The sequence below is a fragment of the Leuciscus leuciscus genome (assembly GCF_965113295.1).
Source record: "Leuciscus leuciscus genome assembly, chromosome: 16".
Taxonomy (NCBI): domain Eukaryota; kingdom Metazoa; phylum Chordata; class Actinopteri; order Cypriniformes; family Leuciscidae; genus Leuciscus; species Leuciscus leuciscus.
The window spans coordinates 29,570,352-29,596,440 of NC_138740.1; the positions used below are offsets into that span (position 1 = coordinate 29,570,352).

General features: G+C 39.3%; 2 protein-coding genes across 5 annotated transcripts in view; one reads left to right on the plus strand and one right to left on the minus strand.

Annotated features, from left to right (window-relative positions):
• nop56 (NOP56 ribonucleoprotein homolog) overlaps nucleotides 1-3,495 on the plus strand; it is a 7,622-nt gene extending 4,127 nt beyond the window's left edge. The window contains exons 7-11 of the mRNA XM_082140820.1: nucleotides 130-230; nucleotides 816-964; nucleotides 1,154-1,275; nucleotides 1,745-1,879; nucleotides 2,327-3,495. Coding sequence (XP_081996946.1) covers nucleotides 130-230; nucleotides 816-964; nucleotides 1,154-1,275; nucleotides 1,745-1,879; nucleotides 2,327-2,539 — 720 coding nt within the window. The 3' untranslated portion in view covers nucleotides 2,540-3,495. The remainder of the gene's footprint in view (nucleotides 1-129; nucleotides 231-815; nucleotides 965-1,153; nucleotides 1,276-1,744; nucleotides 1,880-2,326) is intronic.
• A 617-nt stretch (nucleotides 3,496-4,112) lies between these two features.
• On the minus strand, nucleotides 4,113-25,778 carry ubap2a (ubiquitin associated protein 2a). Of its 4 annotated transcripts, none has more exons than XM_082140305.1 (27): nucleotides 25,623-25,778; nucleotides 18,198-18,335; nucleotides 17,393-17,470; nucleotides 17,200-17,310; nucleotides 16,402-16,564; nucleotides 15,353-15,430; nucleotides 14,673-14,736; nucleotides 14,479-14,576; nucleotides 14,337-14,395; nucleotides 13,566-13,636; nucleotides 13,235-13,412; nucleotides 12,748-12,997; nucleotides 12,285-12,574; nucleotides 11,340-11,533; nucleotides 10,866-11,121; nucleotides 10,517-10,556; nucleotides 10,225-10,396; nucleotides 10,049-10,106; nucleotides 9,754-9,958; nucleotides 8,055-8,146; nucleotides 7,697-7,747; nucleotides 6,519-6,600; nucleotides 6,031-6,393; nucleotides 5,841-5,945; nucleotides 5,690-5,757; nucleotides 5,097-5,285; nucleotides 4,113-4,845 (listed from the first exon to the last, which is right to left on the minus strand). In XM_082140305.1, exons 2-27 carry the CDS (start codon nucleotides 18,291-18,293, stop codon nucleotides 4,750-4,752), a joined length of 3,507 nt encoding a protein of 1,168 aa, XP_081996431.1. In that variant the 5' UTR covers nucleotides 18,294-18,335; nucleotides 25,623-25,778; the 3' UTR covers nucleotides 4,113-4,749. The 4 variants fall into 4 exon arrangements, with proteins under 4 accessions (XP_081996431.1, XP_081996430.1, XP_081996429.1 ...); XM_082140304.1 differs by having other exon boundaries at nucleotides 7,697-7,744; nucleotides 15,338-15,430; XM_082140303.1 differs by having other exon boundaries at nucleotides 15,338-15,430.
• Nucleotides 25,779-26,089: the final 311 nt, after the last annotated feature.

Below are 26,089 nucleotides of genomic sequence, written 5' to 3' on the forward strand. Positions count from 1 at the left end.
ATGTTAAAGTGAAAAAATGTGTCCCCTGGACATTTCTTTAAGATTTACCTGATCATAAATGTTTTTCGAGTAATGATTGACTAGTTTGTTTCTATAGACGTTATCTGACATTCATTTTTCTTTTAATAGGTTGGTGCCCGTCTCATCTCTCACGCTGGCAGTCTGACAAACCTGGCCAAATATCCCGCCTCCACCGTGCAGATCCTGGGGGCAGAGAAGGCCCTGTTCAGGTACTGGGGCTCCCCTTCCCTGCTGGGGTTTCACACAGCTGCAGTGATGGCAGGGCCGGGGCGTAGCAGGAGCGGGTGATTTGGGGTGTCATTGAACACACTGTAAAATGATCCCGCTCGATCTCACATAACCCCCCCAGTCTGAGCAGCTGCTGAGGGTTTTGAGAGGTAGATACATTTGAAGATGTCCTGTTGAACGCACGGCTCTGATTTTTGATCATGACTTAGTCCTTGAGTTTCTAGTATAGCAGTGTATTTTCAGTCATTTTTGATAGTGATGCACCATAATTTTGGCAGCTGAAAATATTTGGCCGAAACAGTTATTTTATTTTTGTTTCTTTTTGGCCGAAATAGTTTTATGATCCTAGAGTAGCAGTATGTAAAGTTAGTTAGCCTCTCTACGATCACAACATTCTGAACAGCATACAGAGTTCAATTACCAAAACTTAATTTTTCGTTTTTTGGCTAAATAAGATCTTTAATTTTGGTTTCCTTACTAAGATTTGGTGCATCACTAAATTGATGCGTCTGAGACAAACCACCAACCGCCGTTGTAGATGGATTTTGTTCTGTCCTGTGAATTAGGGCGCTGAAGACCAAAGGAAACACCCCAAAGTACGGTCTCATTTTCCATTCGACGTTCATTGGACGTGCCGCTGCCAAGAACAAGGGTCGCATCTCACGTTACCTGGCCAACAAGTGCACCATTGCGTCACGCATTGACTGCTTTTCTGGTGAGGGTCCCATCTTCCCTCGTTTATTTTGTTACCTCTGCTTGGTTTTTGCTATGATGCTTCTATTTTTCGTCAACAGTATCCCACCTCAGTGGTTGTTGAAATTGTAATCCTGAGCAGAACTTTGGGCCAAACGCATTTTCATTAGTACTTGTGTGTTATCTTGATGTCTTCGTTCTGTTCACACAGAGGTTCCCACATGTGTGTTTGGTGACAAGCTACGTGGTCAAGTAGAAGAACGTCTGTCCTTCTATGAGACCGGTGAAGCCCCACGGAAGAACCTGGATGTCATGAAAGAAGCTGTTGCAGAGGTGACAACTAAACCATTAGCAGTGTTCAGAAACCAGAACAACATGGGCAGATTATTAGTCACTTAAAAGGTTTCTTTTTAGCTAGCATACTGGCTATGAAACGTTATTCATGAACAACAACTATTTAATGATGCCAAGTTAATGGAATAAACTTTTGCTTGAATATAATATCACTAAATAGAACATTTATTTTTTTTGACGTGGGTTCGATGTTCTGTAGTTTGAGCTGCCTACGTTTTGTAACTGCTTTTTCATTGCTAATAATGCCTTTTAAAGTGCTGATTGTGAATATTTGTCACTATGAATCGTTGTTACTATAGTTTCCGGAAGTGCTGTGAGTGATGATTCTTCTTTCCTGACTCCTACATGGAGGCTTAACTGATTTAATGAGCCTGACACAGCACTGTGAAGTTTGGGTTTTACTAGGCTTGTGCAAATGCAGATACATGAACATTTTTCTCGCTCGCAGGCTACCGAGGCGACTGCTGAAATCAAGCGCAAACTCGAGAAGAAGGAAAAGAAGAAAAAGAAGCGTGAAAAGAGGAAACTAGAAGCTCTTTCCACAGCGGAAGGAGATGAAGAGAAAGCCAATGGCGATGCTGAGGTACTTGTGAATAACACTTCATCTGTGTCATTTAGCGCAGGGGTTTTAATTTACATGAAATGGTTTCAAATTATTCACGTAATTTGATTTAAATGAAAAACATATAAGATTGGTTTAAATATACCTTAGTTTCTAGGTTTGTTTTCTTCACTATAGTGCTGAGTATAATTTTAGTATTGGTACCTTTTTTAACATTGATCATATTTGGGGTTCCATGGCGTCTAAAAAGATTGCAAGACATGTAGCATGGCTATACTGGAGGCTGGACCTTCTCATGGACCCGTCTCATATCTTGTCATGCTAAAGCAAATCTCCTCCGAACCATTGACAGACCCAACTCTGTGGGTTTGATCACTGAAGTGAGCAGGACATGATCATCTTTGAGCTTGATAATCTGAAGTTTTGATGTTTCATACGTGGTGTTAATGGCTTCCTTTTGTTCTTCAGGAGAAACCAGATTCCATAAAGAAGAAAAAGAAAAAGAAGCCGGCAGCTGAGGAGAAACCAGAGGTGGAGGAAGAGGTCACGACAAACGGTGGTGAAGCCACGCCTTCTAAGAAAAAGAAGAGGACGATTGACGTCGTGGAGGCGGAGCCTGAGGTGACGGAGGAGGCTGATGTGACGCAGGTGGAGAAGAAAAAGAAGAAAAAGAAAAAGTAGGCAGAGGAAGATGAATAAGAGCGTTCCTTCTGACTGGACTTTTTCACTATTGTACAGGTTTTTGTTTTTTTTGTAGTTTCCATTTATGAATGTTGGACTCATGGTCAAGAATTTAAGATGTTTGAGAGCTGCGCGCAAGAAGAGTGATGCATTGAGCTGTCATGTGTTTCTTTTATACAAACTGCTTTTTCCTGTCATTCTCAAAGCACCTTTCTGAAACCGTTCATTTGTGCCTTGCTCTAATAAAATGACGGCCCTTTGGCATCAGTGAAAGGATTTCAAAGCTTGCCATCTGAATTTCACTTTAAATGTCACATGCTTTTAATTGATGAAAAGGTTTTTCTTGAAGTGTGCTGGTTTGATTATTCATTATCTGATTTGGAGCTGTTTGTAGCAAAGCATATTTTTATAGTTAAACGTACTGAAATTAATTTACAGAGATGGAAAATGAACCGATATCATGCATGTGGTGTCTACCTAGCCGTTATCAAGTACTCCATCTATTGATTCATATTATGCTTTGCATAAATGATTGGCATTTCAATAAATTATTGTGATTCTGTAACTAAAGCTGTTTCTGTCATGTTAATTGCTGTTAGAAGATGACATGGCATTAACAAATAAACACCTTTACAAAGGAGTCAAGTTTATACAGTAGTTAATGTAATGGCTAACGTGACAATTCACAGTAATTATTCTTGGGTAATGTTAAATTGTACGTTAAAGGGATCGTCCACCCAGAAGTGAAAATTCTGTAATTTACTCCCTTATGTTTCAAACCTGTACGCGTTCTTCAGTTGAACTAAAGACATTTTGAAGAAAGTCTAACTTGACAGTTAACTCTAGCCATTGACTTCCATGGTATTACTGTGCAAGTCAATGGCTACTGTCAACATAAGGATGAGCAAATTATGACTTTAAATTTTTGGGTGAACTATTCCTTTAAATCTTACATTTTAAGAAAAGACACACTATAGAGCTGTTACATTTAGATGTATTTAAAGTTTAATGCACCTTAGAGGTGGAATGAATGTACTTATAATTTCATGTTATGAGATTAATCCTGTAAATTTGTTTATATTGTTAGTTTATAGTTATACAAATGAGTCAAAAATATTAACATGTTGGCTACTTACCATATAATAGGGTCAAAATTGTTACTGCAATTTCTTGTTTATTGAACTGTTGTAAAACACAAATAAGCATCTTACTGACCTCAAACCTTTGAAGTGTGTACATTTGCGAAAAACTGCTTTATTCAATTTCTCCACCATGTTCAGTAATGTTTTTTTCTAAGGCACATTTATAAAAGCCACTTAAATGTCCTAATTGAACTAAGGCCTAATTCTGACTTAATCTAAGCCCCTAATGTATTAAATAATGTTAAATTAACCTCCAATTCCAAGTTTTACAATTGTGAGTTTTTTTTCCCCATAAACTTGATGTGAATCCAGTATTAGAGAGATCGAGAGATGATCTGTCATGGCATATATTTTTAATAAATGAAATATGTTTTTATTACTGCTCATGTGAACTGAAGTATTGGGTGTGTGAAAAATCAGACTGAAAAGAGTAAACTGGACAGTTTTATTTTGACAACAAGGGTAAAACCAATGTTAAAATGAAATCTAAAATGCTACCATTTAGCCAATTTGGTGGGTGGGAGGGATTTCACAAATGAAGGGCAGAGGGAACAAAATTAAGAACTGAAATTAAAAATCCCCCTCGATAGAAAAAAAGTTCACAGGTGAAGGGGTGGGAGAGGAGCAAAATACAAAAGTTAAAAAAAGGCTTCACCATCAAGTGATCAAGCTTAGCAGTAATGTACATACATTATCAGGGGTATGTATACAAATAAAAACTCCATGTTTGAATCATGATGCCTGCTCTGCTTCAAGTATAATCACTCTTCTGTTATGTTCTCATCACTTCTCTGTCATCATATCCTCTTAACCAGTTAGCAATGAAAAAAAAAAAAAAAATCCTTCAAAAACAAAATGCAGAAAAACCACATTTCATATTCTACCAATACATATATACTGTATAAATACATACATAAATATACTTTACATACAACAGCCAAAACTTTGAAAAGGGGAGATGAGAATGAAGGAGGAGGATGAGGATGATGGTAGTGTGTATGGGCGTCCCTCTGCTTTGATCGGTGTGTGTCGTCGGGTGCGGGACGGCACCTGTTGTGTGGACTGTGCTCAGTTGCCCCAGTAGGGAGAGCTGCCATAGTTGGACTTGTTGACCTGGGTCTTCTGCTGCATGGCGCTGGACTGGCTTCTCTGGTTTGGCCCACCCTACGCGAACACACACACACACACACACACACCAGACAGATGAGCTTACAAGGGTGAAAGGTTACCATGTTGACAACTTTTGTACTTACATCTATAACATCTTAATACTTTGAAGACAGTATAGCGAAGTTCTCTGTGACTGAAATTACAGGTTAATGTACATTTCAATAATATCTCAGACAAGGGTTTTGTTTGAGATGCATTATTTAATTTCAAAATGTCAGACTGTGTGTGAACAGACAGGGACTGACCTGTCCGTCCTGGGTGAGGTGATGATGGAGCAGCTGTGAGTGGGGCTGCTGGTGTGCCGGCAGAATGTGAAGGAATGGAGCAGGATAACCAGGGGCAGCACCAGGGGTCAAAGGTCCCGTGCCGCCCAGAGCCGAGGGGAGGTTGAAAGGAGGAGGTGTGCCAGCATGGAAACCCTGCTTATCAAACGGCTGCAGGAAAAAAAAGTACACGGACATATACACACACATTATATAACTAATGTTTCTCTCGTTATATACATGCATTTATATTTATAGAAAAGTTTGGGGTCAGTTTTTTTTATTCAGCAAGGAAGCTTTTCACACATCAAAAGTGACTATAAAAATATTTATAATGTTCAAAAATATTTCTATTTTAGACTGCTGTTCTTTTTAACTGAAGGATCATGTGACGCTAAATGAATGGCTGCATCACAGGCACAAATTACATTTTAAAATACATTGCAATAGAAAACAAGTATTTCTGATCAAATACTTGTAGCCTGGTGAGCAGAAGAGACTTTTTTCATAAACATCTTGCCAAACATTTTAACGGTATTGTATGTGGTGTGTAAAGCATAAATGAATAAAAGCACCTGTGTTTTATTGTAAACAGTTCCACTGATGTCTGGCACCCCAGAATTGCTAGATGTCACAGAGACAACTGGGACACAAATTGATGAATCATTTTAATTTAGTGGTCAGGGTCAATTTATACATAAACACTGCAATGAGGTGTGTTTGTACCTTTCCCTGGGCCAGAGGCAGCAGATTTGGCCTGTGTTTGAGAAGAGTTACTGTAGCCTTTGCTGTACTCAGTTCCTGCTGGGCCTTGCGTCAGGTCATCATACCCTTGAAATGGCCAAAAACAATACTCTAACACTCAACAGCACAGAGTATGCATGAGAATGTGTGCATGCGTCTAATCTGCACAAACCTGAGCTGAAGGCGTGCTGGCCGTAGCCGCTGGGCTGCTGGAATGGCGTCGTGGGGTTGCTCAGACCCATGCCATGCTGCTTGGCCGAGCTAGGGGGCACGAACATGGTTGGGCCATACTGGAATGCGCTGGGCACGCCAGGCACCCCGGGGTAGTAGGGAAGGCCTGTATAGCTGTATCCAGGGGGCAGGGCTGGGTTTAGGAAGGTCTGTTGGGTGTTGTGGTGGCCCTGCGGCTGGGGCTGGTTCTGTCCCTGGCTCTGAGCCTGCGGAGGCTGTGCCGTCTGTGGGCCGTGAGCAGCAGACAGGCTGGCAGAGGGTGCTGGTGAGGCGGATTCACCTCGGCCAAACTTTGTGATGTCACCTGAGTGGAGAAATAAATAAAAAATACGAGATACTTTTAGTTTTCTGCTTTAATCTGCACAGAGTGTAGTCGTGAATCAAAGCTTACAGACCAATAAAAAGCAACTGAATATAGCAATGCGGAACCTGAGTAAGGGTTGTTGGCGAGGCTTCCATCTCTGCCAGACAGCGTAGCAGTCGGCCCTGGGAATGTGATTCCATAGTAATCCTACAGGGATCACAAAAAGCAGAGATTGCAGAGTGAACATTTGTCTAGTTTGACAATTGATTGTCATTCAAATAACTGTGCTTAGCAAATATTTTTTTTTGTTATTTACATTTAAAATGTATTATACATACACAGAGAGTTATTAACAATGAACTTGAAAAATTAGGCCTACATAATTATAAGGCCATGTGAACAAATGCTGATCAGAACAGATTTTATTTTATTTTAATAAATATTTAAATCAACTTTCCATTAATGCTTGAATATTAAATGAATATAATTAGTTGTTTTATTATATGTATATAATAATTAATTATTATTATTATTACAATAATAATAATTACATAAACATATTTGACCTAATTTCTTCACATTACTGGATTTTATAAGAATTAATTATTATTATTACAATAATTACATAAACATATTTGACCTAATTTCTTCACATTATACTGGATTTTAATCATTTTAAAATGATTTAATACCTTACTTGGATGGTAATTTCAAATTGACTGGAATACACTGTGCACAATGATCATGTTATCTCAAATATATCCCAAATTATGTAATAACTGCAACAAGCCGATTTGTCTTTGGGCTTTTTGAGCTGAGAACCACACATGCTTGGCACATTAACAGATGCTAGCTCTTCCGTTGTTTCCCAAAATATTTCTATCTTGTCAATGAGTGAATATCAGTAGTTGTGTTTGTCTAATATCACAGACCTATATTCGCCATTCTACACTCAAGATGTCTAATGCCAGTCAACCAATAGTCAAGAAAATAGAAATTAAGTTTTAAAAGGAAATGTAAAGCTCAGCAGTGGATCTCAACCATTTTGATTTTCCCTTTATTGTCCACAAAAATAAAAATATAAAATAATGATAACATATAAATATATAATAATAATATCAAAATAACCAAATAATAAGAAATATCTTGATTTTTAGTTGTTTCAGTTTATTTAAAATAAGACAAAACAACCATTAAAATAATCCGGTCATCTTGAGGCCCTTGGGAAGTGTGTTGAGGCGCCCTGGTTGAGAACCACTGCTCTAATGTATTTTAAGAGGGAATTTGATGGTCTCAGACTCACCATTGGTAGTCTGGACTGGAGCATGTGGAGGTCTTCATAGCCATAAATCTGCTGCACAATAAACAATAACTTTCAGCACCTTGCACACTATAGATGTTACTGGAATCAATATTCAGTATGTCATTATTCACAGGCTCAGAGCTTGTACTGAGTCACATAATGAAATATGGATCACATAAACTCTTTACAAGTCGTGCACACAATAACACACCGCTTTACCAAAAGTGCATAAAAGCAACACCACTGAATCACCCAACCCAAAACACACACACAAATCCTGCAATTCCACATACACTACAATACTTCCCAGAGGGGTGAAAGCTGCTCTGTTTTGATTTAAGAGGATGAGTGTTCTTACCGGGTAGGCAGGCAGCAGACCTCCGGGTCCCATGATGTACTGGTTAGGTAGCAGTGGAGGAACCCCCTGAGAGAGATTAGGAGGAGCTTTACCTGCACACAGACAAGGAAGAGTTGTTGGAGAATGAAGATTGCAGAAAAGGGACTGAACTAAAATGGAAGCAGGAGTTGTTGATAAGATTTAGGGATGTCACTGAGATGAAATTTTCACACTGGTATATAAACCTGCGACAAAACCGGTATTATCTGGTAACACCAGGGGGAGGGGGGGTATTTTGAATGTGCGCTCGTTTTATTTTATTTTTTGCTTTTGAATTTGTGATCACGCATACTCTGTGTATAGGCCTATAATTTGCGGGCATCAGGGAGCCGCTATCTATACGCGGGATATTGAAATCGCTTTTAAATGCATGCACTTTCGCTTTTAAGTTCCCAATCATGCGTACTCTGTGTATAGGGAGCAGCGGGCCTGACCGCACATGATTTTACAAGATGAGATATTTATCAATGACGCTCAGTATCTGTTACCAAATTCTCCGTCCTGTCAGTCATCTCTCCTTACTCTCTTCGTGTGATAAGTGATACTGCACTGTGACTCTGCAGCCACTGCTGTACGGAGCAGAACAGACTCTTTCAGTGTATAATTGTAGTGTCCATTGTCCAACTGAACTAAATGGTTTTTATTTGTATAAAATAGCAAAACGACAGTGGCCTAATTAGATTTAAAGCAAATATGAAAATTATAAACACCTTTTCTTGTTTATATGTTATACACGCTTGGAACTTGTTGACAGAATTATTACACAATTGTCCATAAGTTGGCCATTCCTGATGTATCACAGATTTCACAAAAATATTAAGCAACTGTTTTCAACATTGCTAGTAGTAAGAAATGTTTCTTAAGCACTAAATCAGCATTTTAAAAAGATTTCCAAAGGATCATGTGACACTGGAGTAATTCAGCTTTGCCATCACAGGAATAAATTACATTTTAAACTATATTAAAATAGAAAACAGTTATTTTAAATTGTAGTAATATTTCACAATATTACTGTTCTACTGTAGCCTGACTACGTCAGACTTCGTACAAACAGCCGGCCAATCAACGAACAGAGGGCGGGCTGAGAGCCGTGACGTAGACGCTGATTGTACCGTGGATGCGTAGATTTACTTCACATAATCTGCAAAAGACGTTCACAGCCATGTTCACTCCGGTATTTCACTCGATGGTTTTGTTTTCGCATCATACATGTGTTTACAGTGGAAGTTAGATGCGGCTGAGCCAGCGCATAACACACGTCATAACCAAACGTTATGTGATTGGCTTACGGGTAACCAATGATTTTAAACTTCAGACAAGCAGTAGTGGTAGTGTTTGTACAAAAATCATTACTTGAACAGCAAATTTCTCCTCAACAAGCCACATGATTTGAGGCATCATTCATGTCCATAGCAAAACTCATAAGGTGTCTTGCACGCCCAACCAAGAAAAATTGCTTGGTGATTTTTTCAAATCCCAAGTAAAAGTGCTATTAGTACTTCATAGTACTATTTTATTTAATTAGTGAATCTTTGTAGAAATAAATTAAGCAATAAGACTTAAACCGACAGCAGAATGCCAAAACTCAATGCTCAACATCTAAATGACACAAATGATGTCATGATACTACATGGTATTGTGATAATTGCTGTGTGCTCACCGCTGGAGGAAGACAGTAGCGGGGCAGCCCTGATACCGGAAAGTGCGCTACCATTGGTGCCATGACCCAAAATTCCAGACCCGTGCAGACTGTTGCCGCCACTCGTAGCACTGTTCACGCTGCCGCTGGACAGAGCGGACACAGGCTGGGAGGAAAATGCCATCGATGAGGGGGCGAGAGAGTTCACGCTGTCCACACTTGTATACTGAGGACACATACACACACACACGGAGTTGTTACAGACAGTGGAGGTGGTGAGGAGAGAGTGTGTGTCACTGTATCCTACAGCACTCACTGTAAGTGAAGATGTGGTGCAAAGTGCCGACACAGAGGGATGGCCACTGCTCACATGACTACAGGAAAAACAGGCAGTGTCACAGATATATGTAGCCCACATAACATTTGTCAAAACATGAAATCAAATGTAAATAAATGGGTAATGCAAAGAAAAGGTATAAACATCTCGCTCACCTGCTGAGGGGAGGTAAGCTGGCAGAGGACAGCTCAGATGCCAGGCTGGGCAGAACAGAGCTGTGTGGTGTAACAGAAGGGGGCAACAGTGAGGATGGGGCAGAGGGGGCAACACTTGTGCTGCTGACCAGAGAAGGAGACTCTTGTTTTGGAGTGGAGGAACTCGATGTGGCTGATGGAGAAGGCATAAAATGTCATATATTATAAAAAAATTAAGCAGTTTAAAAAGCGTGAAGTTAAATCTTTAATGCATGACACAGAAAGAAGGGTAAAACTGATGAGTGTGACTTACTGTCTAAAGCAGCAGAGGTCCTCGCACCATTGAAACCGTTCTGTCAGAGATGCAAACAAAGTATACTGAATCAAATCAATATTAGCAGCATAACCTCCTTGATGTACGGTGCACTAAAGAAATAGTGCATCCATGGTACAACATGAGAGCATGTGCACAACCGTTGAAAAGTTTGGGGTCACTAAGATTTTTTAAATGTTTTTGAAAGAAGTCCCTTTTTCTTACCATAGCTGCCTTTATTCAATCAAAAATGCAGTATAAAATGCAGTTTCATTTTTGGTTGACGTAGCCCTTTAACTGAGAATAGCTCTGTAGCTGTGAAAACTAATGTTTCTCTGTGTGCACCTACCGTCACAGGTCCAGAAAGCTCCTTGCTCTGAGAAAAGGTCAGTCTTGAGTGAGGGGCCACACCGCAGTCAAAGCTGTTACCCGCCGATGATGCAGCGGAGGAGGAAGAGGAAGATGAGGAGGACGAGGGGGCTGTCACAGAGCTGGGGGTGGTGTGGGAGGGGGCGAGGCTGGGGAGAGGTACCGAGGGAGAGGGGTAGATGCTGTCAGAAGAGGCCAGAGGCAGCAGCAAAGGGACCGGACTGGTCAGAGATTCACTGCAGGGGAGATCATGGGAAACATATTAGCATGCAGAATGGAGAGTTTTAAAGCTAAAGACAGCACACTGGTTTGAAAGACATGCGTTGAGAGATTCAGGAAAATCAGCAATACATGAAGTCCACTGCTCAAAGAAGAAGAAAAAGCACTTAAATTCAATTTAGACAACAGCGAGACCATTTTGTCTTCATTATGTCCATTTCTCCCACTGACTGACCTCATTGGTTTAGAGTAAAGGCTGCTCTGTGACTGAGGAACCACTGCAGCCTCCCTTATGGGTTCACTGTTGCAGTTCTCCGACTGGCCGAAGTCTGGCAGGGCAGATTCTGAACCAAAGTCCAGGGCACCAAACTGCACATTTAGACCGGACACATCTGCTGACCCGGGCATCTCTACCGCTGATGCAGGAATCTGGATGTGTACAAACACATGTAAATCACACAGCATATACTGAAAAAAATATTAAATTGATCAAAACTAAAGTTTCCACTTTTTTCTACAATAATAATAAATGTTTCTTGATCACCAAATCAGAATATTAGAATGATTTCTGAAGGATCATTTGACACTGAAGACTGGAGTAATGATGCTGATAATCAGGAATAAATTACATTTTAAAATATATGAAAATAAAAAAACCTGTTGTTTTAAATTGTAATTTCACAATATTACTGCTTTTACTGTATTCCTGATCTAATAAATGCAGCCTTGGTGAGCACTTTTTGACTTTTCAAAAATGTTAATTTTACAGACCCAAATTTTTTAAACGGTAATACTGTTTACAGGAGTAAACACATATGCAAAAGAAAAAAAATGTAAGAAAAATTTCAACAAATTCAAAATGGACTATTTAATTTCCTAAACCATGCTCGAGCAATTCATCTGTGTATTTTCTTCTTCATAACATGCTCCCCCCTCCATTCTGGTAACACCCAGTTTTTACGATTTAATAAATTCCAGATGGAGAAAATCAAGCCCCACCCTATACTCTTTTTGTCTGAAAATCCCACTGAACCCAGAAATAAGCCAGATTATATAAGCAAAATAGGTTGTGACGGCCATTTTATGAATGTTCATCTACAAACTGTACCAGGTAATAGAGAGCTCACCAAGAGATCTTACAAAGCATTCGACCTCAATGTTTTTTTTAAATCTCAGTCACCTTGGAAGTGGGAGGTATCCGTCGCTTTTGGGTCTTTATCTGCCGCTGCTGTGTGCTGCTGCCCTGAGACTCGGCAGCCTGTGAGGGGGCCATTGAGGGCCCGTCACGGTGCTGTGATGGTTCCGGCGCTTTCGGAAAGGCTTCCAGTGTTCCCGAGGCAGGCGAAGGGGCACTCAGTGGGGGAGGGCTGGGCTGCCTGGCTAGAGGCCCCGTGTGGGTCAGGGAGCCCTGCTGTCGCTGGGCAAGTTGGCTTAGCACCAAAGATGGCTCTGGCTGCATCTGAAACTCCCCTACAGGGCAAACAATACAGAAAAAGCCCATTCACACTTAGTCACGTGTGACTAAATAAGAAAAAAAGTCTGATTTGGAATGAATAGGTTAATAGTGTTTAATGCATAGCTACGTGTTTGCAAGTATGACCAAGTTTGTGTTTCCGGGCCAGTAAAGCAATTCTAAAACTCACGACTGAATTGGGACGGGAGTGAAGCAGAGCTCTGTGTTCCAGGAGGTTTTATGTCCCAAGAAGAGGAGGGCACTGAAATCCCTGTCCCCACCAGCCCCCCTACAGGGGTGCAGTTGGTCCCTGTGCTGGAGGGCGGGGAGGTAAGCTGCCCAAGACCAGGCCCCTTCAGCTGTTCCAGTATTTGCTGCCCGGCCGTCTGCCCGAGTTTTGGACCACCAAGCTCTCCAAAACCAGAACCCAAAACAGAGGACTGGGAAAAGACACAAAGGAAAGGTGCCATTAGGAAATCCATTCAGATCTCGCTGTATCAGCACTAATGATGTTGCACAATACACTCAGTCTTTTAAATTACTAGCTGGAAAATAAACACCTGAAAATGAATAAAGTTTCTGAAAAGGTCCTATAGGCACCCTGCCAGCCATTGCCATTCGTTCTCTAGGAAAACATTTGTGTAAGTGCTGTAAATCATGGCTGTGGATTGTCTCACCAGAGTGGCGTGTGTGTAGCTGTTGGAGCCAGAAGATGTGCCTCCGTTTCGAGCAGGCTGGTGGTGGGAGTTGGTGAAGACCAGACTGTGGCCGAGCCCCTGAGAGGAGCCCACGGCCTTCAGACCCCCCGCCTCTTCTCGATCCACAGGCTTCTGCAGCAGAGACGACAGATCCAGACTACAACAAACACACAATACAGTCAGTGAAATAAACAAGACGTTATATTCACAATGCAATGCTATGATTGGAATTAAAAGAATAGATTTCCTAAAGTTTGTCTTTGCTGAACTCAAACACATGAAAACAGAACCCCAGCTCTGACTTTATTACCTCTGGCCAGGTGTGATGTGGTTCTCAGTTGGAGGTGCACAAGATGACGTGAACACTTTGGTCTCAGAGAGCTTTAGAGATCAAAATGTGCCAGTTAGTGCTTTTATTTTTGTGGCAGAAAAATGCAAAATATAGTATATGACTATAGTGTACAAATATGAGGGAGAGATATAAAATAATACAAGAAAAATAGAAATAGTATAAATAGTATATAAAAACTATAATGTATAATGATTATATTACAATTCTATATATTTCTAATATAATATATATAATATATAAAAATAGATTATACAGATGTACAAAATATAAACATTAAATGTATAATTATATATTAAAGAATTATAACTATAAATATATAATAATAATAATAATAATAATTCGGTGGTAATAATAAATAAAAAACAAAAAAGAGATACTGTGTAATTAGTGATAAATAATTTGTATTATTCCTATATCGTCTACATTATATGATTCTTTAACATTTCATGTTTAATTATATATTAAAGAATTATAACTATAAATAAATAATAATAATAATAATAATAATAATAATATGGTGGTAATAATAATAATTGTACATAAAAAACATAAAAAAGAGATACTGTGTAATTAGTGATAAATAATTTGTATTATTCATATATATCGTCTACATTATATGATTCTTTAACATTTCTGGACAACACATATACCATGTCTTTTCAGGCTTATTCGTTTCAAGCTCTGTAAATCCCATAATTCATAGGAGGTTAATTATAGAGCATGACTCACACTCACATCTTCACTCCAGTCTTCAGCTGCCCACTCGTCCAGAGTATTCTGCCATGGCACTGAATGTGTCAAAGAGAGAAAGAGAGACGAGAGTGGGCAAAGGATTGTGAAAAGTTCTGTGCAACAGAGGCGAGTCTCTCACCTGTCCCATCTGTAGTGTCGTTGGCCCCCGTCTCCCAGACATCAGCGTGCGAGTTTGATGTCCCACTGTCTGTGGTGTAGTCTGCAGGGTTAAAGGTCCTGCAGGAGGATACACAGAGTGTGAGCAGGGGTTTTAGTGGCTGTATGATAATTAAAATTGATTATAGGTTTAAATAACATTTGAGTGATACTCACCCCATCCCCTGTGCTGTAAACCGGCTGGTAACTGGAGCCCGACCTCTGCCTCTACCTCCAGACACTGTAATTAAATAAATAAATAAAACCTCATAAGCACCTATAAAACCTCAAGCACTAGGGATGGGTCAGGATGGTCAAACACCCCAATTGTCCAACAGCTCGATTTATTTTCTTAGAGTTTCATCTTTAAGGTATTTAGGACTTCAAATGGGAAAACGCAACTTCTCAGAGGTTTTAATCCACTGCTGACAGTCTATAGCTACTATAACTGTCAGGGGGATAAAACCCACTAAAATCCCTGGAGAAATTCATCCCCTTTAATGCACCACCACAGACATCAAAGCACTGCTTTCAACAATAAAGACTTCAAATCACCTGCTGGAAGTAACATTCTTATCTCAGTGTTTTATGAGGACCATGGTCAATTTGGTGTAACAAAAGGTTTGGTGGATTTATTTGTTGAATATGTGTCAGTGACCCTTACTGAAGAGCCATTTTCATAAATCTCTAAAAACAAAACGTGTCCGATCGGTGCCGGGTGGTTATGAGACTAATTATACAGGGCTTCCCTAATAGAGAAAACCTGACTAATTGAATTTGTAAACATAGATTTTGCACATCCCTAGTAAGCACAATTGATGTGAATGATATGATGTTTATACCGTGTGTTGGCTCACCTCTGCCTCTTCCCCTGCGGCCACGGTCAGCACCTCTCTCAACGGGAGCAGGCTCCACACCATTCTCCTCTGTCCTTGCTATACAGATAAACAACATGAGATCACATATAAGACTTTTAAAATGTAAAACCTACTCCACACAATTAAACTGTAAAAAAAAATTGTTGTTGCACAATCACTATTCCCTCTGAATCTGATGCCATTTTTCGTTTTATTATTAAGGAGGGTGAGGGTGGATTCCTGAATGAATTTTTGCAGTCCACAAAATTAAATAACAATTAATAGGCATTCTATAACTATAACGCAAATAAGAAAATAGGTCACAAACAGGCAGAGGTGGTGGCATTGCTATCCGTTTTCAAAATTGCACCTAAATATTGTCTAAATATTGCTGTTGGATACACTTATCCACTTTATGCGCTCTCTCTGATCGAATAGCTATACCAAGTGTAAATGCCCTCCGAAACAGACTGCAATCCGATCACCACAAAGGTGGTCTGAGACGCATTCCAGATGCAACTGGATAAGTGTAAATGTGTCTAGTTGTTGAAGCCAATTTTACTCCTCCTAAAATGGCAAAAACAAAGGTGTGAGAGCGTGTTATACTGGCTCCCGACAGCCATATATGACACATATAGCCAGATATATACTGCTACTCGCATCGCCACAGATATGGCCCACATCAGATGAGTTGCCCCTTCAGCAAGCCGACACACATACAGCCACAAATTAAACTGAAATTGCGGCATCGCATCCTGAAGCTCAACACAGTCATCTTCATTAAAAGTAGTGAGACTAAATTATCATACCAGTGCTGATGCCGCTCCTATTTCTCCTATTTGATCAGCTGCTTTTGTTGATGTGAACTGAATGTGTATATAATGCTGGAATTGAAGATCGGATTTTTATTTGTTTTGCAAACACAGTGTAAAGGAACAATTTTAACAAGCGGGTTGCTATCCGATCAGTAAAACGCATTAAGAGAGAAGTGTAAATAGGCCCTAAACAGCTACGTAAAAAAAACAAGGGAACCTCATCAACGCACTCACCTGGCCTGTTGCGACTGGTCCCTCTGCCACGGCGACTCGCTCCTCCACGACCCCTGCTGCTTTCCCTCTCTTTCTTCTCCCTGTTCTCCTTGTTCTCCTTACTCTCAGTGGAGGTGCCATCCTTCCCAAGACTCTTCTTTTTCCCCACCGTTTCCCAAGAGGTCTGCAAGTAATAAAATTACTACTAGTCAGAACAAACAAAAAGAAGTGAAAGAAGATAATAGTTCAGCAGATGTTAGGTGTCAATGAAGTGCTATTTACATAACTGATTTAAATACAGGTTTGCTAATCATCACTGTTGAATCCTCATTACGGATGAAGGACATTTGGGAGCTTGTATTTTGACACAGTGGTGGAGGCAGAGGTCTGTTATGACACAGGATTACCTTCTGATCAACACTACAGAAGTGACCCACTTTCTATTTTTGAGTTTCATTCCCAGAAATAATTCAAACAAATCCTAGTCTATAAGAAGAGGCCTCTCAAATTTCACCACAAAAGTCACAGACTCTTTATCTCTGAAATAGATTTGCATCAATCACACATGAATATGGGCATTACATGCCGTTATATATGTTCGTTAAGCTAAAAAAAGAAAGAAAAAACACACAGAACAATAATAAAGCCCAGCAAAAATCACTGTTTTGCATTTTAAAGCCCAGCCACAAAACAGCTGACAGTAGCAACAACATTTTCAATAAAACAAGTTTTACTTCGCCTTTTTTGAATAACTCACGCGTTTTAGTGCCTACTAAGTAGTCTAAGATCACATGTGCATCTGTTAGATGGAATTCTTACTGCATCAGAGGTTCCCTCAAGCAGGAAGTTGATGGCTCTGTTGACATCCTCGTTGCAGTCATGGAGAGCAACCATGCAATCGTCTTGGTTCTTCCCTGTGACCTCTATGAGCTATGAGCAAATATGGTCATCACTGGGGTTATCAGAGGATTTTAATCATAACTTTACTCTGATGGAAGAGAGCTTCTCATACCTGTTTCACTTTATCCTCAAAATCTGCATCGTTCTTGTCATAGATCATCTGAGCCAGTCGGATCTGTTCGGCTGTAGCCTGCAATCGGAAGCACAAAATATCAGAATGAGGGTCCAAGGATCTTTTTTTTTTTAAATAAAAGGGAATTGAATGAGCAGACCAGGTCACATACAAGTGGAGGTAGACACTGAAAGTATGTTTGGCTACTAGCCTACTGTGCATGTTTCATTTACTGTAAAAGTATGCATATTACAACAATAAACATTTCAAATAGTAGTACATTTTTTCATCAAGACCTCAGTACATTGCATGTTTCATTTAGCAAGTGGAGTCCAGTTATCATCTCTGAAATAAAATGTTGGAAATTTAATCTAGTGAAAAATGTGTTGCCTTTTAGTAGTGTAATTAAATAGCAACTGACTAATCAATTAGGGATGACGACTAGATTGTTAAATTCATCCTCTTTAAAAAAACACATTAGTCTTGCTCTGTTTTTTGAGCATGCTAGCATAAGCACTGTGTGAAGATGTCACTTTAAAACAGTTCAACTTAGTTGTTAGTTTAAAGGTGCGGCTTATAACCCCAGCCATCCGTTTCCCTTTGTGCTCCATCTAGCTCTTATTTTTTAATGAAAGAGTGTCTTGTGAAAATCCCCTCAAGGAAACTGGAAGGTCTAGCATATTGCATTCTGGGATACATTCCAGCAGAGTATGGTCATACTATATACTGCAGAAATAGTAAGAGTAGCATGGTAGTACGTTATTCCTAACATAGCATATGTTTCAATATGTTGTTGTTCACTCACCTGAAGCTGTTTCTGTGGCTGTGTGGTCTGTGTGGTAGTGGGCAGCGCTTTGTCCCGAGTGCCCCGGGCTCGTTCGATGCCCACCGAGGTCATCATATACAGTATATACAAAACAATGTATGTACAAAACAGAAAAATCTAGAAGAAAAACAAGGCCAAAAACAGGAAGTGGTTATTATTCCGAAAACACTTCCATGTCCTAGTTTCTAGTCCAAATATTTGCAGACACGAGATGAGGTTTTGTTCAAGCGAGCTAGCTGACGTTTTCTGGAGATCTTCCCTTCAGTGTCCCGCGCAGTGTTGGAGCAAACGCACAGGGGCCGTATCGGATTTCCTTTCTCCTAAACGCAGTTGGGCAAGATTGAGCAATACTCTGACCGCCAGAAACCCTTGTAGAAAAAACAATCAAGCTTATCCGAGCCCCCGCTGAAATGAAGACCACGCCACGAGCCCACACTGGTGTCCGCTAACACTTCGCAACTATCCTGTAGTGTCCCTCTAAAATGCTCACACTCCGATCACATCACATAGCCATTCCTTATGCATACAAAACAATAACTTAGTCTTCTGGCATGAGGAGGACATTAATGTTTATTACCGAAAATCCTTGAATCTACACTGAAGCATGTATTGGTGATCTAAAAAAATCTAGCTATTTCACAGAAGAAATGTTTACATTACAGATATTTTCTTTTTAAGGTGCCAGACTAACAGTCTTGCTCGTAAGTGATCCGTTTCATTAACCACGAAAAGCACATTGACAGTGACACACAACAACTTAAAACGTTGAAACAAGGTAATTTAAAGGGATGGCTCACCTTAAAATGAAAATTCTGTCATCATTGACTCAAGTTGTTTCAAAACCTGTAAGATTTTCCATCTTTAATTATTTTCTTTGCCATGCTGGCATATAAGCTGTCCGTTTAGAAAAAAAAAAAAGCATCATAAAATTAGTACGATTAATGCTCTATATTACAAGTCTTCTCAGTCCATACAATAGTTCTGTGTGAGAAAAAGGTTAATATTCACAATTAAATCCAGGGCTAGATGCTAAGGATTTTTTCTACTGGGCCAATCAGGATAGTGGTTCAGATTTTGACTTGCCCTATCAACACTTTCACTGGCCCAATTACAAAAAAAGTGAACGAATAATTTTTGTTACTATTTTCAACCTTGTACTCTAATAAATAAGGTTCTGACGACGCCAACATTTTAGATACAAGTCCATGACTTCACCCGTAGGTTTCTGAAGAGCATTTTTGAAGCCCAAAGTGGAGCCGGTCGTCGCCATCTTGGCAGCGCGTCACTCCCGGATAAACGAAAATGGGCAAAAAGGCGGGATTAGCTGAGGTGACGTAATGGCTTACAGACAGCAGACAAACTGCTAAATATATTTTTTTCAGCTGTAAAGTTGGCATTGGCTCTCTTTTGGAGCCTGTCTCTAGCAGCCAGTCCATGGATTGCAGTTTAAGTCCCGTCCGTGTTGGATTCAAGAGAGAGACCGGAAGGTTGACGCTTGGTTTATTTAATTTGCATCTTTGTTCTATTGTGTTTATTTGATTATTTGTTCTTATTTTATTACAGACTGACAGTTTACTTGACTTTGTAATGTTCTTGCATTTCATGTAAACATTATAATGAGTAAAATAAAAAATTGACTAGCCAATGGCAACTCAAGCTATAGTGTGTCCGTAGAGAGTTGATGTTTTTCTTTAACTAATTTGTGTAGTCTCAAAAATGCTCAAAAAATAAATAGATGCGTACGGTAACTATGGGGCTATGTAAAATACATCTGGCAAGTGGCAACTGACTGTTGAAATCGACATCAGGGCACTTGTGAGATATCGTTATATGATAATATCATTACATCGCCCAGCCCTAATGGATAGGAAGTAGTTTTTTAATGGATTATAATTTATAATTTGGTCTGTTTATCACACAGAGCAATCATATGGCTTCGACAGACTTGGAATATAGGGCACAAGTAAAGTAGAGTTTTTATGATACTTTTAAAGTGATTTTTGGAGGGTACTGGAGCTGGATAGCCACTGTCCTCTTTCTCTATCAATGCAAGGAAAAGAGCAGATGTAGGGTAAGTGTACCTATAAAGCCCACCACAATCTAAGTCTAGGTTTTTTTCATAGATATTGACATAGTTTATAAGAAAAATCATTTGTTAAAATGCAATATTTATCTCTCATTTGAAAATTTATGAATTAGTTGATGTACATTTTACAATATAAAATTAAGATAATTTAGGAATAAAGTCAGAAGTCTGGCATGGGCTTAATTGGTACTTTGGCACCCTTTAAGCCTGCATGTGTTCCAAATAAGCCCACATCATCATTGATTCACAAAATATAAAAATTAATTGATTTTAAGGAGGTAAAACAATCAAAACAAAATCAATATATTTATTCAGTGACAGGGAAGTATAACAAAAAAATCATTTTGCTAATGTTTGATAGAGCCCTGGGTGGGATGGGTAGGTGTTAGTGGCCGGTGGTCTGGAGCCTTAAGTCGGCTTCACTGGAGTTGTAGCTGGAAGTTTGACCGGGTGTATCTCGGGAGATGAGCCGAGTTGGGGCTCCAGACTGTGGGGTTTCGGGGGGTCTCCTAGTGGGCCCCCTACGGCTTGGCTCCCGAATTATGCCCGGTTATACATAAGGGGCTTTAGGACAAAACGGGCTCTATCTCATGTAACGACAATGACTATGACATGCGGTCACATGCTGTTCAAATTAGTAAATCCTGATCTCCAAGTCTGCTTGAACGGTCAAAATTGCATCTTTGTGGCTCCCCCGAGGGACATTTGAGTCACATAAGGAAACCCTGTTTTCTTAGAATCCCCTCTAAAACCCCCATTTCAGCTCTGGACTCCCTGTGACTTTTACAACCTCACAGACTCGTGACATTCCAGAACACACACACACGTACACACACACACACACACACACACACCAACATCCTTTTGTGTTTAACTTAAAATGTGTGTAACTCAGACTGGTATCTGAATTTCCTGTATGTATGTGTGATTAATGTGTTGTGATCATACAGTTATGATCTTCGAGTGTTTGGATCTGAAATGTATTTTTGAAGAATGTTCTCCCAGTAGAATCGCATCCCGTAACCCGAGCTCATTGGCAGGTCATAAAATTTGACCACAGAGCTATCCAGCCCTATGCATGAGATAACAGGGTCGCAACATTCCAACACACACACACACAAACACACTCTGGACTGTGAAACAGAAACCCCCTTTCAGAAAAGGACTTTTACCCATAAAGTCACTCCTAAAGGTACTAAATATAGATATTTGTGTGTTAAGAGGTGTGTGTAACCCATAGGAAAGCATATGTCCTATTTGTGACCTTAATAGAACTGCTATTGCCTATACAAATGCATAATAATGTATCGTTGCATGGCTACAACGCCTAGATTCTATTTTTGATATCTTTGTAATCCTCTCCAGCTAACGGAGTTGAATTCCAATAACAGAATTCAGTGATGCGCATTGTTTTATAAGTTCATATGTCTGGAGAAAATCCTCTCCAGTTAAAGTCAATCATGACTCATTCGAGTGGGCGTGTCTAACCGGACAAAGGAATCTTCCCGCTCGAAAAATCTCGACAGCTGATTCGTCCTACACGAAGGAGGGGACGGCACCTGGGACACTGATAAAAGTCCAAAACCTTCTCTTCTCTTCGCTCTCTTTCCACTCTCAACTCATCCAACTTCTCTGGACCCTCTTCCTCGGCGCAGCGCTTCTCCAAAGGAACATCTGGAGGAGGCCCTGGCCTTCTCCATCGAACGAACCCATGTTCCAGTCGTAGCTGCCGGTCTCTGCAACTAAGATTTCCAGCCTCTCCCATCCCGGGAGACGAATCTGAACTTTCTCGGTAACATCACATTCAGTGAGCTTTTCAAGCTTCCCGCGACACCGGAAGACGCAGCAGAAACAGGACACCATCCTCGCTTCTTGCATCAGCTTCAGCCTGACCAAAAAGAGCACTCGCAAGTATATTGATTCCTATAAAAGCTGTTCCAGGTGTCTAGGACTTAGGTCTGTGGACTAAGTTACCCTCTATCTTCCCTCTATATCTTTCTTTCTTTCTTTCTTTCTTTCATGTCATTCATTCCGATCACGTCATGCTATGTTTTATGTTTTTGTTCGGTTAAATGTTTAAATGTTTTATCGTGTGCATTTTACGTACGTTTATATTTGTAGCTTATAATCTCTAGCGTGTGCCATTTTATTAATAAACCCATTTATACTTTTAACTGTCTCTGTGTTTGAAAACCCACTTTTTATAAAGTCAATGAAACAAAAGATCTATAAAGCTACAGGCTCTATATTATAAAACTACTTTGAGTAGTTTTAATTTATAAACCCAAAGAGGTTTTGTCTTCGTGGCCAGAAGACAAACTCTCTTGGAGTTTTGTAAACAGGAATACTTCTTCTTAACTGTAATGATCAGACAGTACAGAACGAGGCATTTCCTATAATTGATAAAGTAAATGCATATGCGATCTATGAATTATGACCATGCGTTATAAATATTAATATTGCTAATATTCCCTATATTCTTGAGCTAATTCACATTAACCCAGAGGCATTTACGTTACACTCATTTGAATGAATGTGTGTAATTTGTAGGCCTATCTAAATATAGTAGTAAATTAAGGTAGTAAGGTAAGGTTAAAAGGTTAGTAAGGTAAAAGCACACAAATACATTTTATCATTAAACACTTTCAGAAAATGTATCAATGTTTGCAATTAGAGGGATTCCTCACTGAAACTCATGAGGTGGGCTTAAATTGTTCCACAGTGAGTAATGGTGAAAAAAGACAATGTTTTCCTTTAAAAATGTAAGATATGTTTACAAATACATGTAAAGAGCTTAAAAATTCTGTGGACTAAGTATCATAGTAATTTTCGTTGTGCCCACATTGAGAAATGTTTTTTTTTATTTTTTATCAAGGTTAGCTTGTGTTGGCTATAGTTTGCATGTGTTTTGTGGCTCTGTACCATTTAAGCCCATCTTTAAAAAAAAAGTTAATTTATGAAAACAATCTTAAAACAATTTATGATGTATTTATTTGTAAATTAATGTAAAATGAATCACAAAACATTTGTTTGCAATTCACATGCTTAATTCTTGCCGTCTAGCCTTTCTGTAAGGCTAATGGTTTGACCTAGAATTTGCTTTGAACGCAAGCTAATAAAACTCATCTTTCCATTTAAAGGACATTTTTTATAAAATGATAAAGTACTATTTGTTCATACACAAATAATAATACATTTATCTCTTATTTTTCATAATACCAATGTAGTTACCATAGAAATGGCTGAAAATGGCAGAAATGTGTTGATTCTGAAGGGTCCCAAAACACCAAAGTTTTGGGGTGAAATAGCAGCATAAAATATTATTTTCTCTTTTTTTAATTTGACTTCAGAGTTGAAAGTGGGTTTAAAGGGTACATGGGCTTAATGGGTACACTTACCCTATGCTACATTTCTGCTTTTGTGTTCCAAAGAAATCCGTCAAATGGGTTTGGAATGACATGGGTAAGTGACAGGATTTTCATTTTAGGATGAGCTATTCCTGAAAAACCTTCTTAGATGATTTTCCACCAAATTGAAAACACCACTTGTGAGACTACAGTACATTAGATTCTTCACATCCATGAAACTAAAGACTAAAACATCAGCAAGAATCACTGCTCACACAGAAGACAAGGCAACACACATAACATCTGTGATGGATACAGTGGGCTTTTCTTGGCTGCTAGACGAGATCTTATTGTGCATGTTTAATGCTTCTACGCAGTCACACAGAAAATGCCCAACAACAACGTTCCAGCTAGATTCCGACGTATAGAGATCACCAGATAATATCCGGCAAAAATTCCCAGCTTGCAGAATACATACACTAATAAAGATCTTGCTGGGGTGAAACTGGCTGTGCAAGCGCTGCTGGTCACCAACCATTTAATGATGACAGCAAGCAAAACAACCCACAAAAGTGATTCCACCAGCTGACAATGGTCTCATGTGGGGACATTTCTGAGATCGTTACAAAATGGAAAAACAAAGCCTTTCTCTTGGTCAGCAGACCACCCATAGTGTCCTCGAATTCACAGATATTCTGTGTATAAAGCACATTTAGAAATGCAGATTGATAAATAAGCCAAAACACTCAGAAATTTCAATCAGTTTCATCTTTGATTATGAATAGGTAGCTAATGGAATAATTAGAGATCCATAATTAAACAGAAATGATTATGAAGATTAAAATGTACATAAAAAAAAAAGGAATGGGGGGGGGGGGGGTTGTTTAATGAACATTGACTTTGACAACATTCACCCAAAAAGCACCAAAATGCAGAAAAACAGAAAATGTGAATTTTGAAATAGCAAAGTTATGAGAAAATTATTAATTTTTTTTGCTTTTAAATATGCATAATACCACTTCTGTTAACTGATCAAATGAGCATATTGGTGAGTTATTATGGCCAATGTCAACAATCTCAAAATGGCCAAATATCAGCCAAATAATTGGTTTATCACTAAAACAGACAACTTGGTTTGGGTTTTTCAGTTTCGTACAGTAATAAAATCTATAAAATTATTAACTACTGACAAATTGCAATAAACATTCGTAATCAAAACAAAATACGTGATGGCTGCTCGCTCACATTAGAAAACTTTAAACAAACGACCACAATCAAAGCACATGCACAGATGACTCTGTTTGCTTTCTGAGTTTCTATAACCATGTTCCATATATACCCCCAAAACCTACATGCATAAACATAACAAGGTTAAAAAAATATATATGTGACGGCTCAAACAAAGGGAATTTAGACCCAGGACCAGCATCCTAGTTTAACTTTACAGATTCATTAGAGATGTTCGGATAGATTTAAGTTACATATGGCATATTTTTGACCCCATGAATGTGCAAAAACTGAGTTTGTGAGGGGCATAAGCGCATACAGTCTCTGCTCTCCTTTGTCCATGATCTCTAATGTCATTTCCTCTCTCCAATTGTTGTAGCTTAGCTGGCTAACTCACGACCGCCCGGCGTCCTTGTTCATAACATTTAAACCCTTATGAGCATTTAAACACCGAGATGTATATCAATATGACGTTTTTAATGTAAGTAAAACTGGCTTAATGGTGATACGGGCTTGTTGTGAAGGGATGTTTGAGGAAAACGGTCTCACAACAGAGCTACAGCCGAATAAGCTAAACTGAGGAAAAACAAAGCCATACAAAAGGCAACATAACCTCGAAAAACAGTCAGCGACGGATTAAAACAGATGAGCGACAAAGAAATAGAAATATTAATTACGTAACATCGGATATATAAAAACCAGTTAAAGAGTCTGAAAGAGAGATTTGTTTTTTTTATTTATTACCTGCTAACACGCTTCACTCAGCCAGCAGCAGACTCCGTCACGTGACCGTCACCGCTGCTGCCGATTCTCTCCATGCAGATCCTACAGGCGCGCTCCCGCACCAGCAGGCACATTCACAAGTGCGCGCACACGTACACAGCAACTTATACAAACAACACAATTTAACCATATACAAGTAATGAATTAAAATGAAATTCATAAATTGTTTAACATCTTAAAGAATCATTCTCTCATTATTTACTCGCCATTTCTCACTACTCCATTTCTGTTCTGGAGTTTAAAATAAAAGTTGTCTATTCTCTCTATTCTCTATTCATCTATTGAATTATGCTTTATTGTATCGAGTGATTGTACATGTATATTGCGGGTCCCTACAGTTCATAATCGTGAACGAGCATTCTGTCACGCCACTGTTTATAGTAACAACCTATGGTCACAATACGATTTGCGCCCCCAGCGGTCAAATG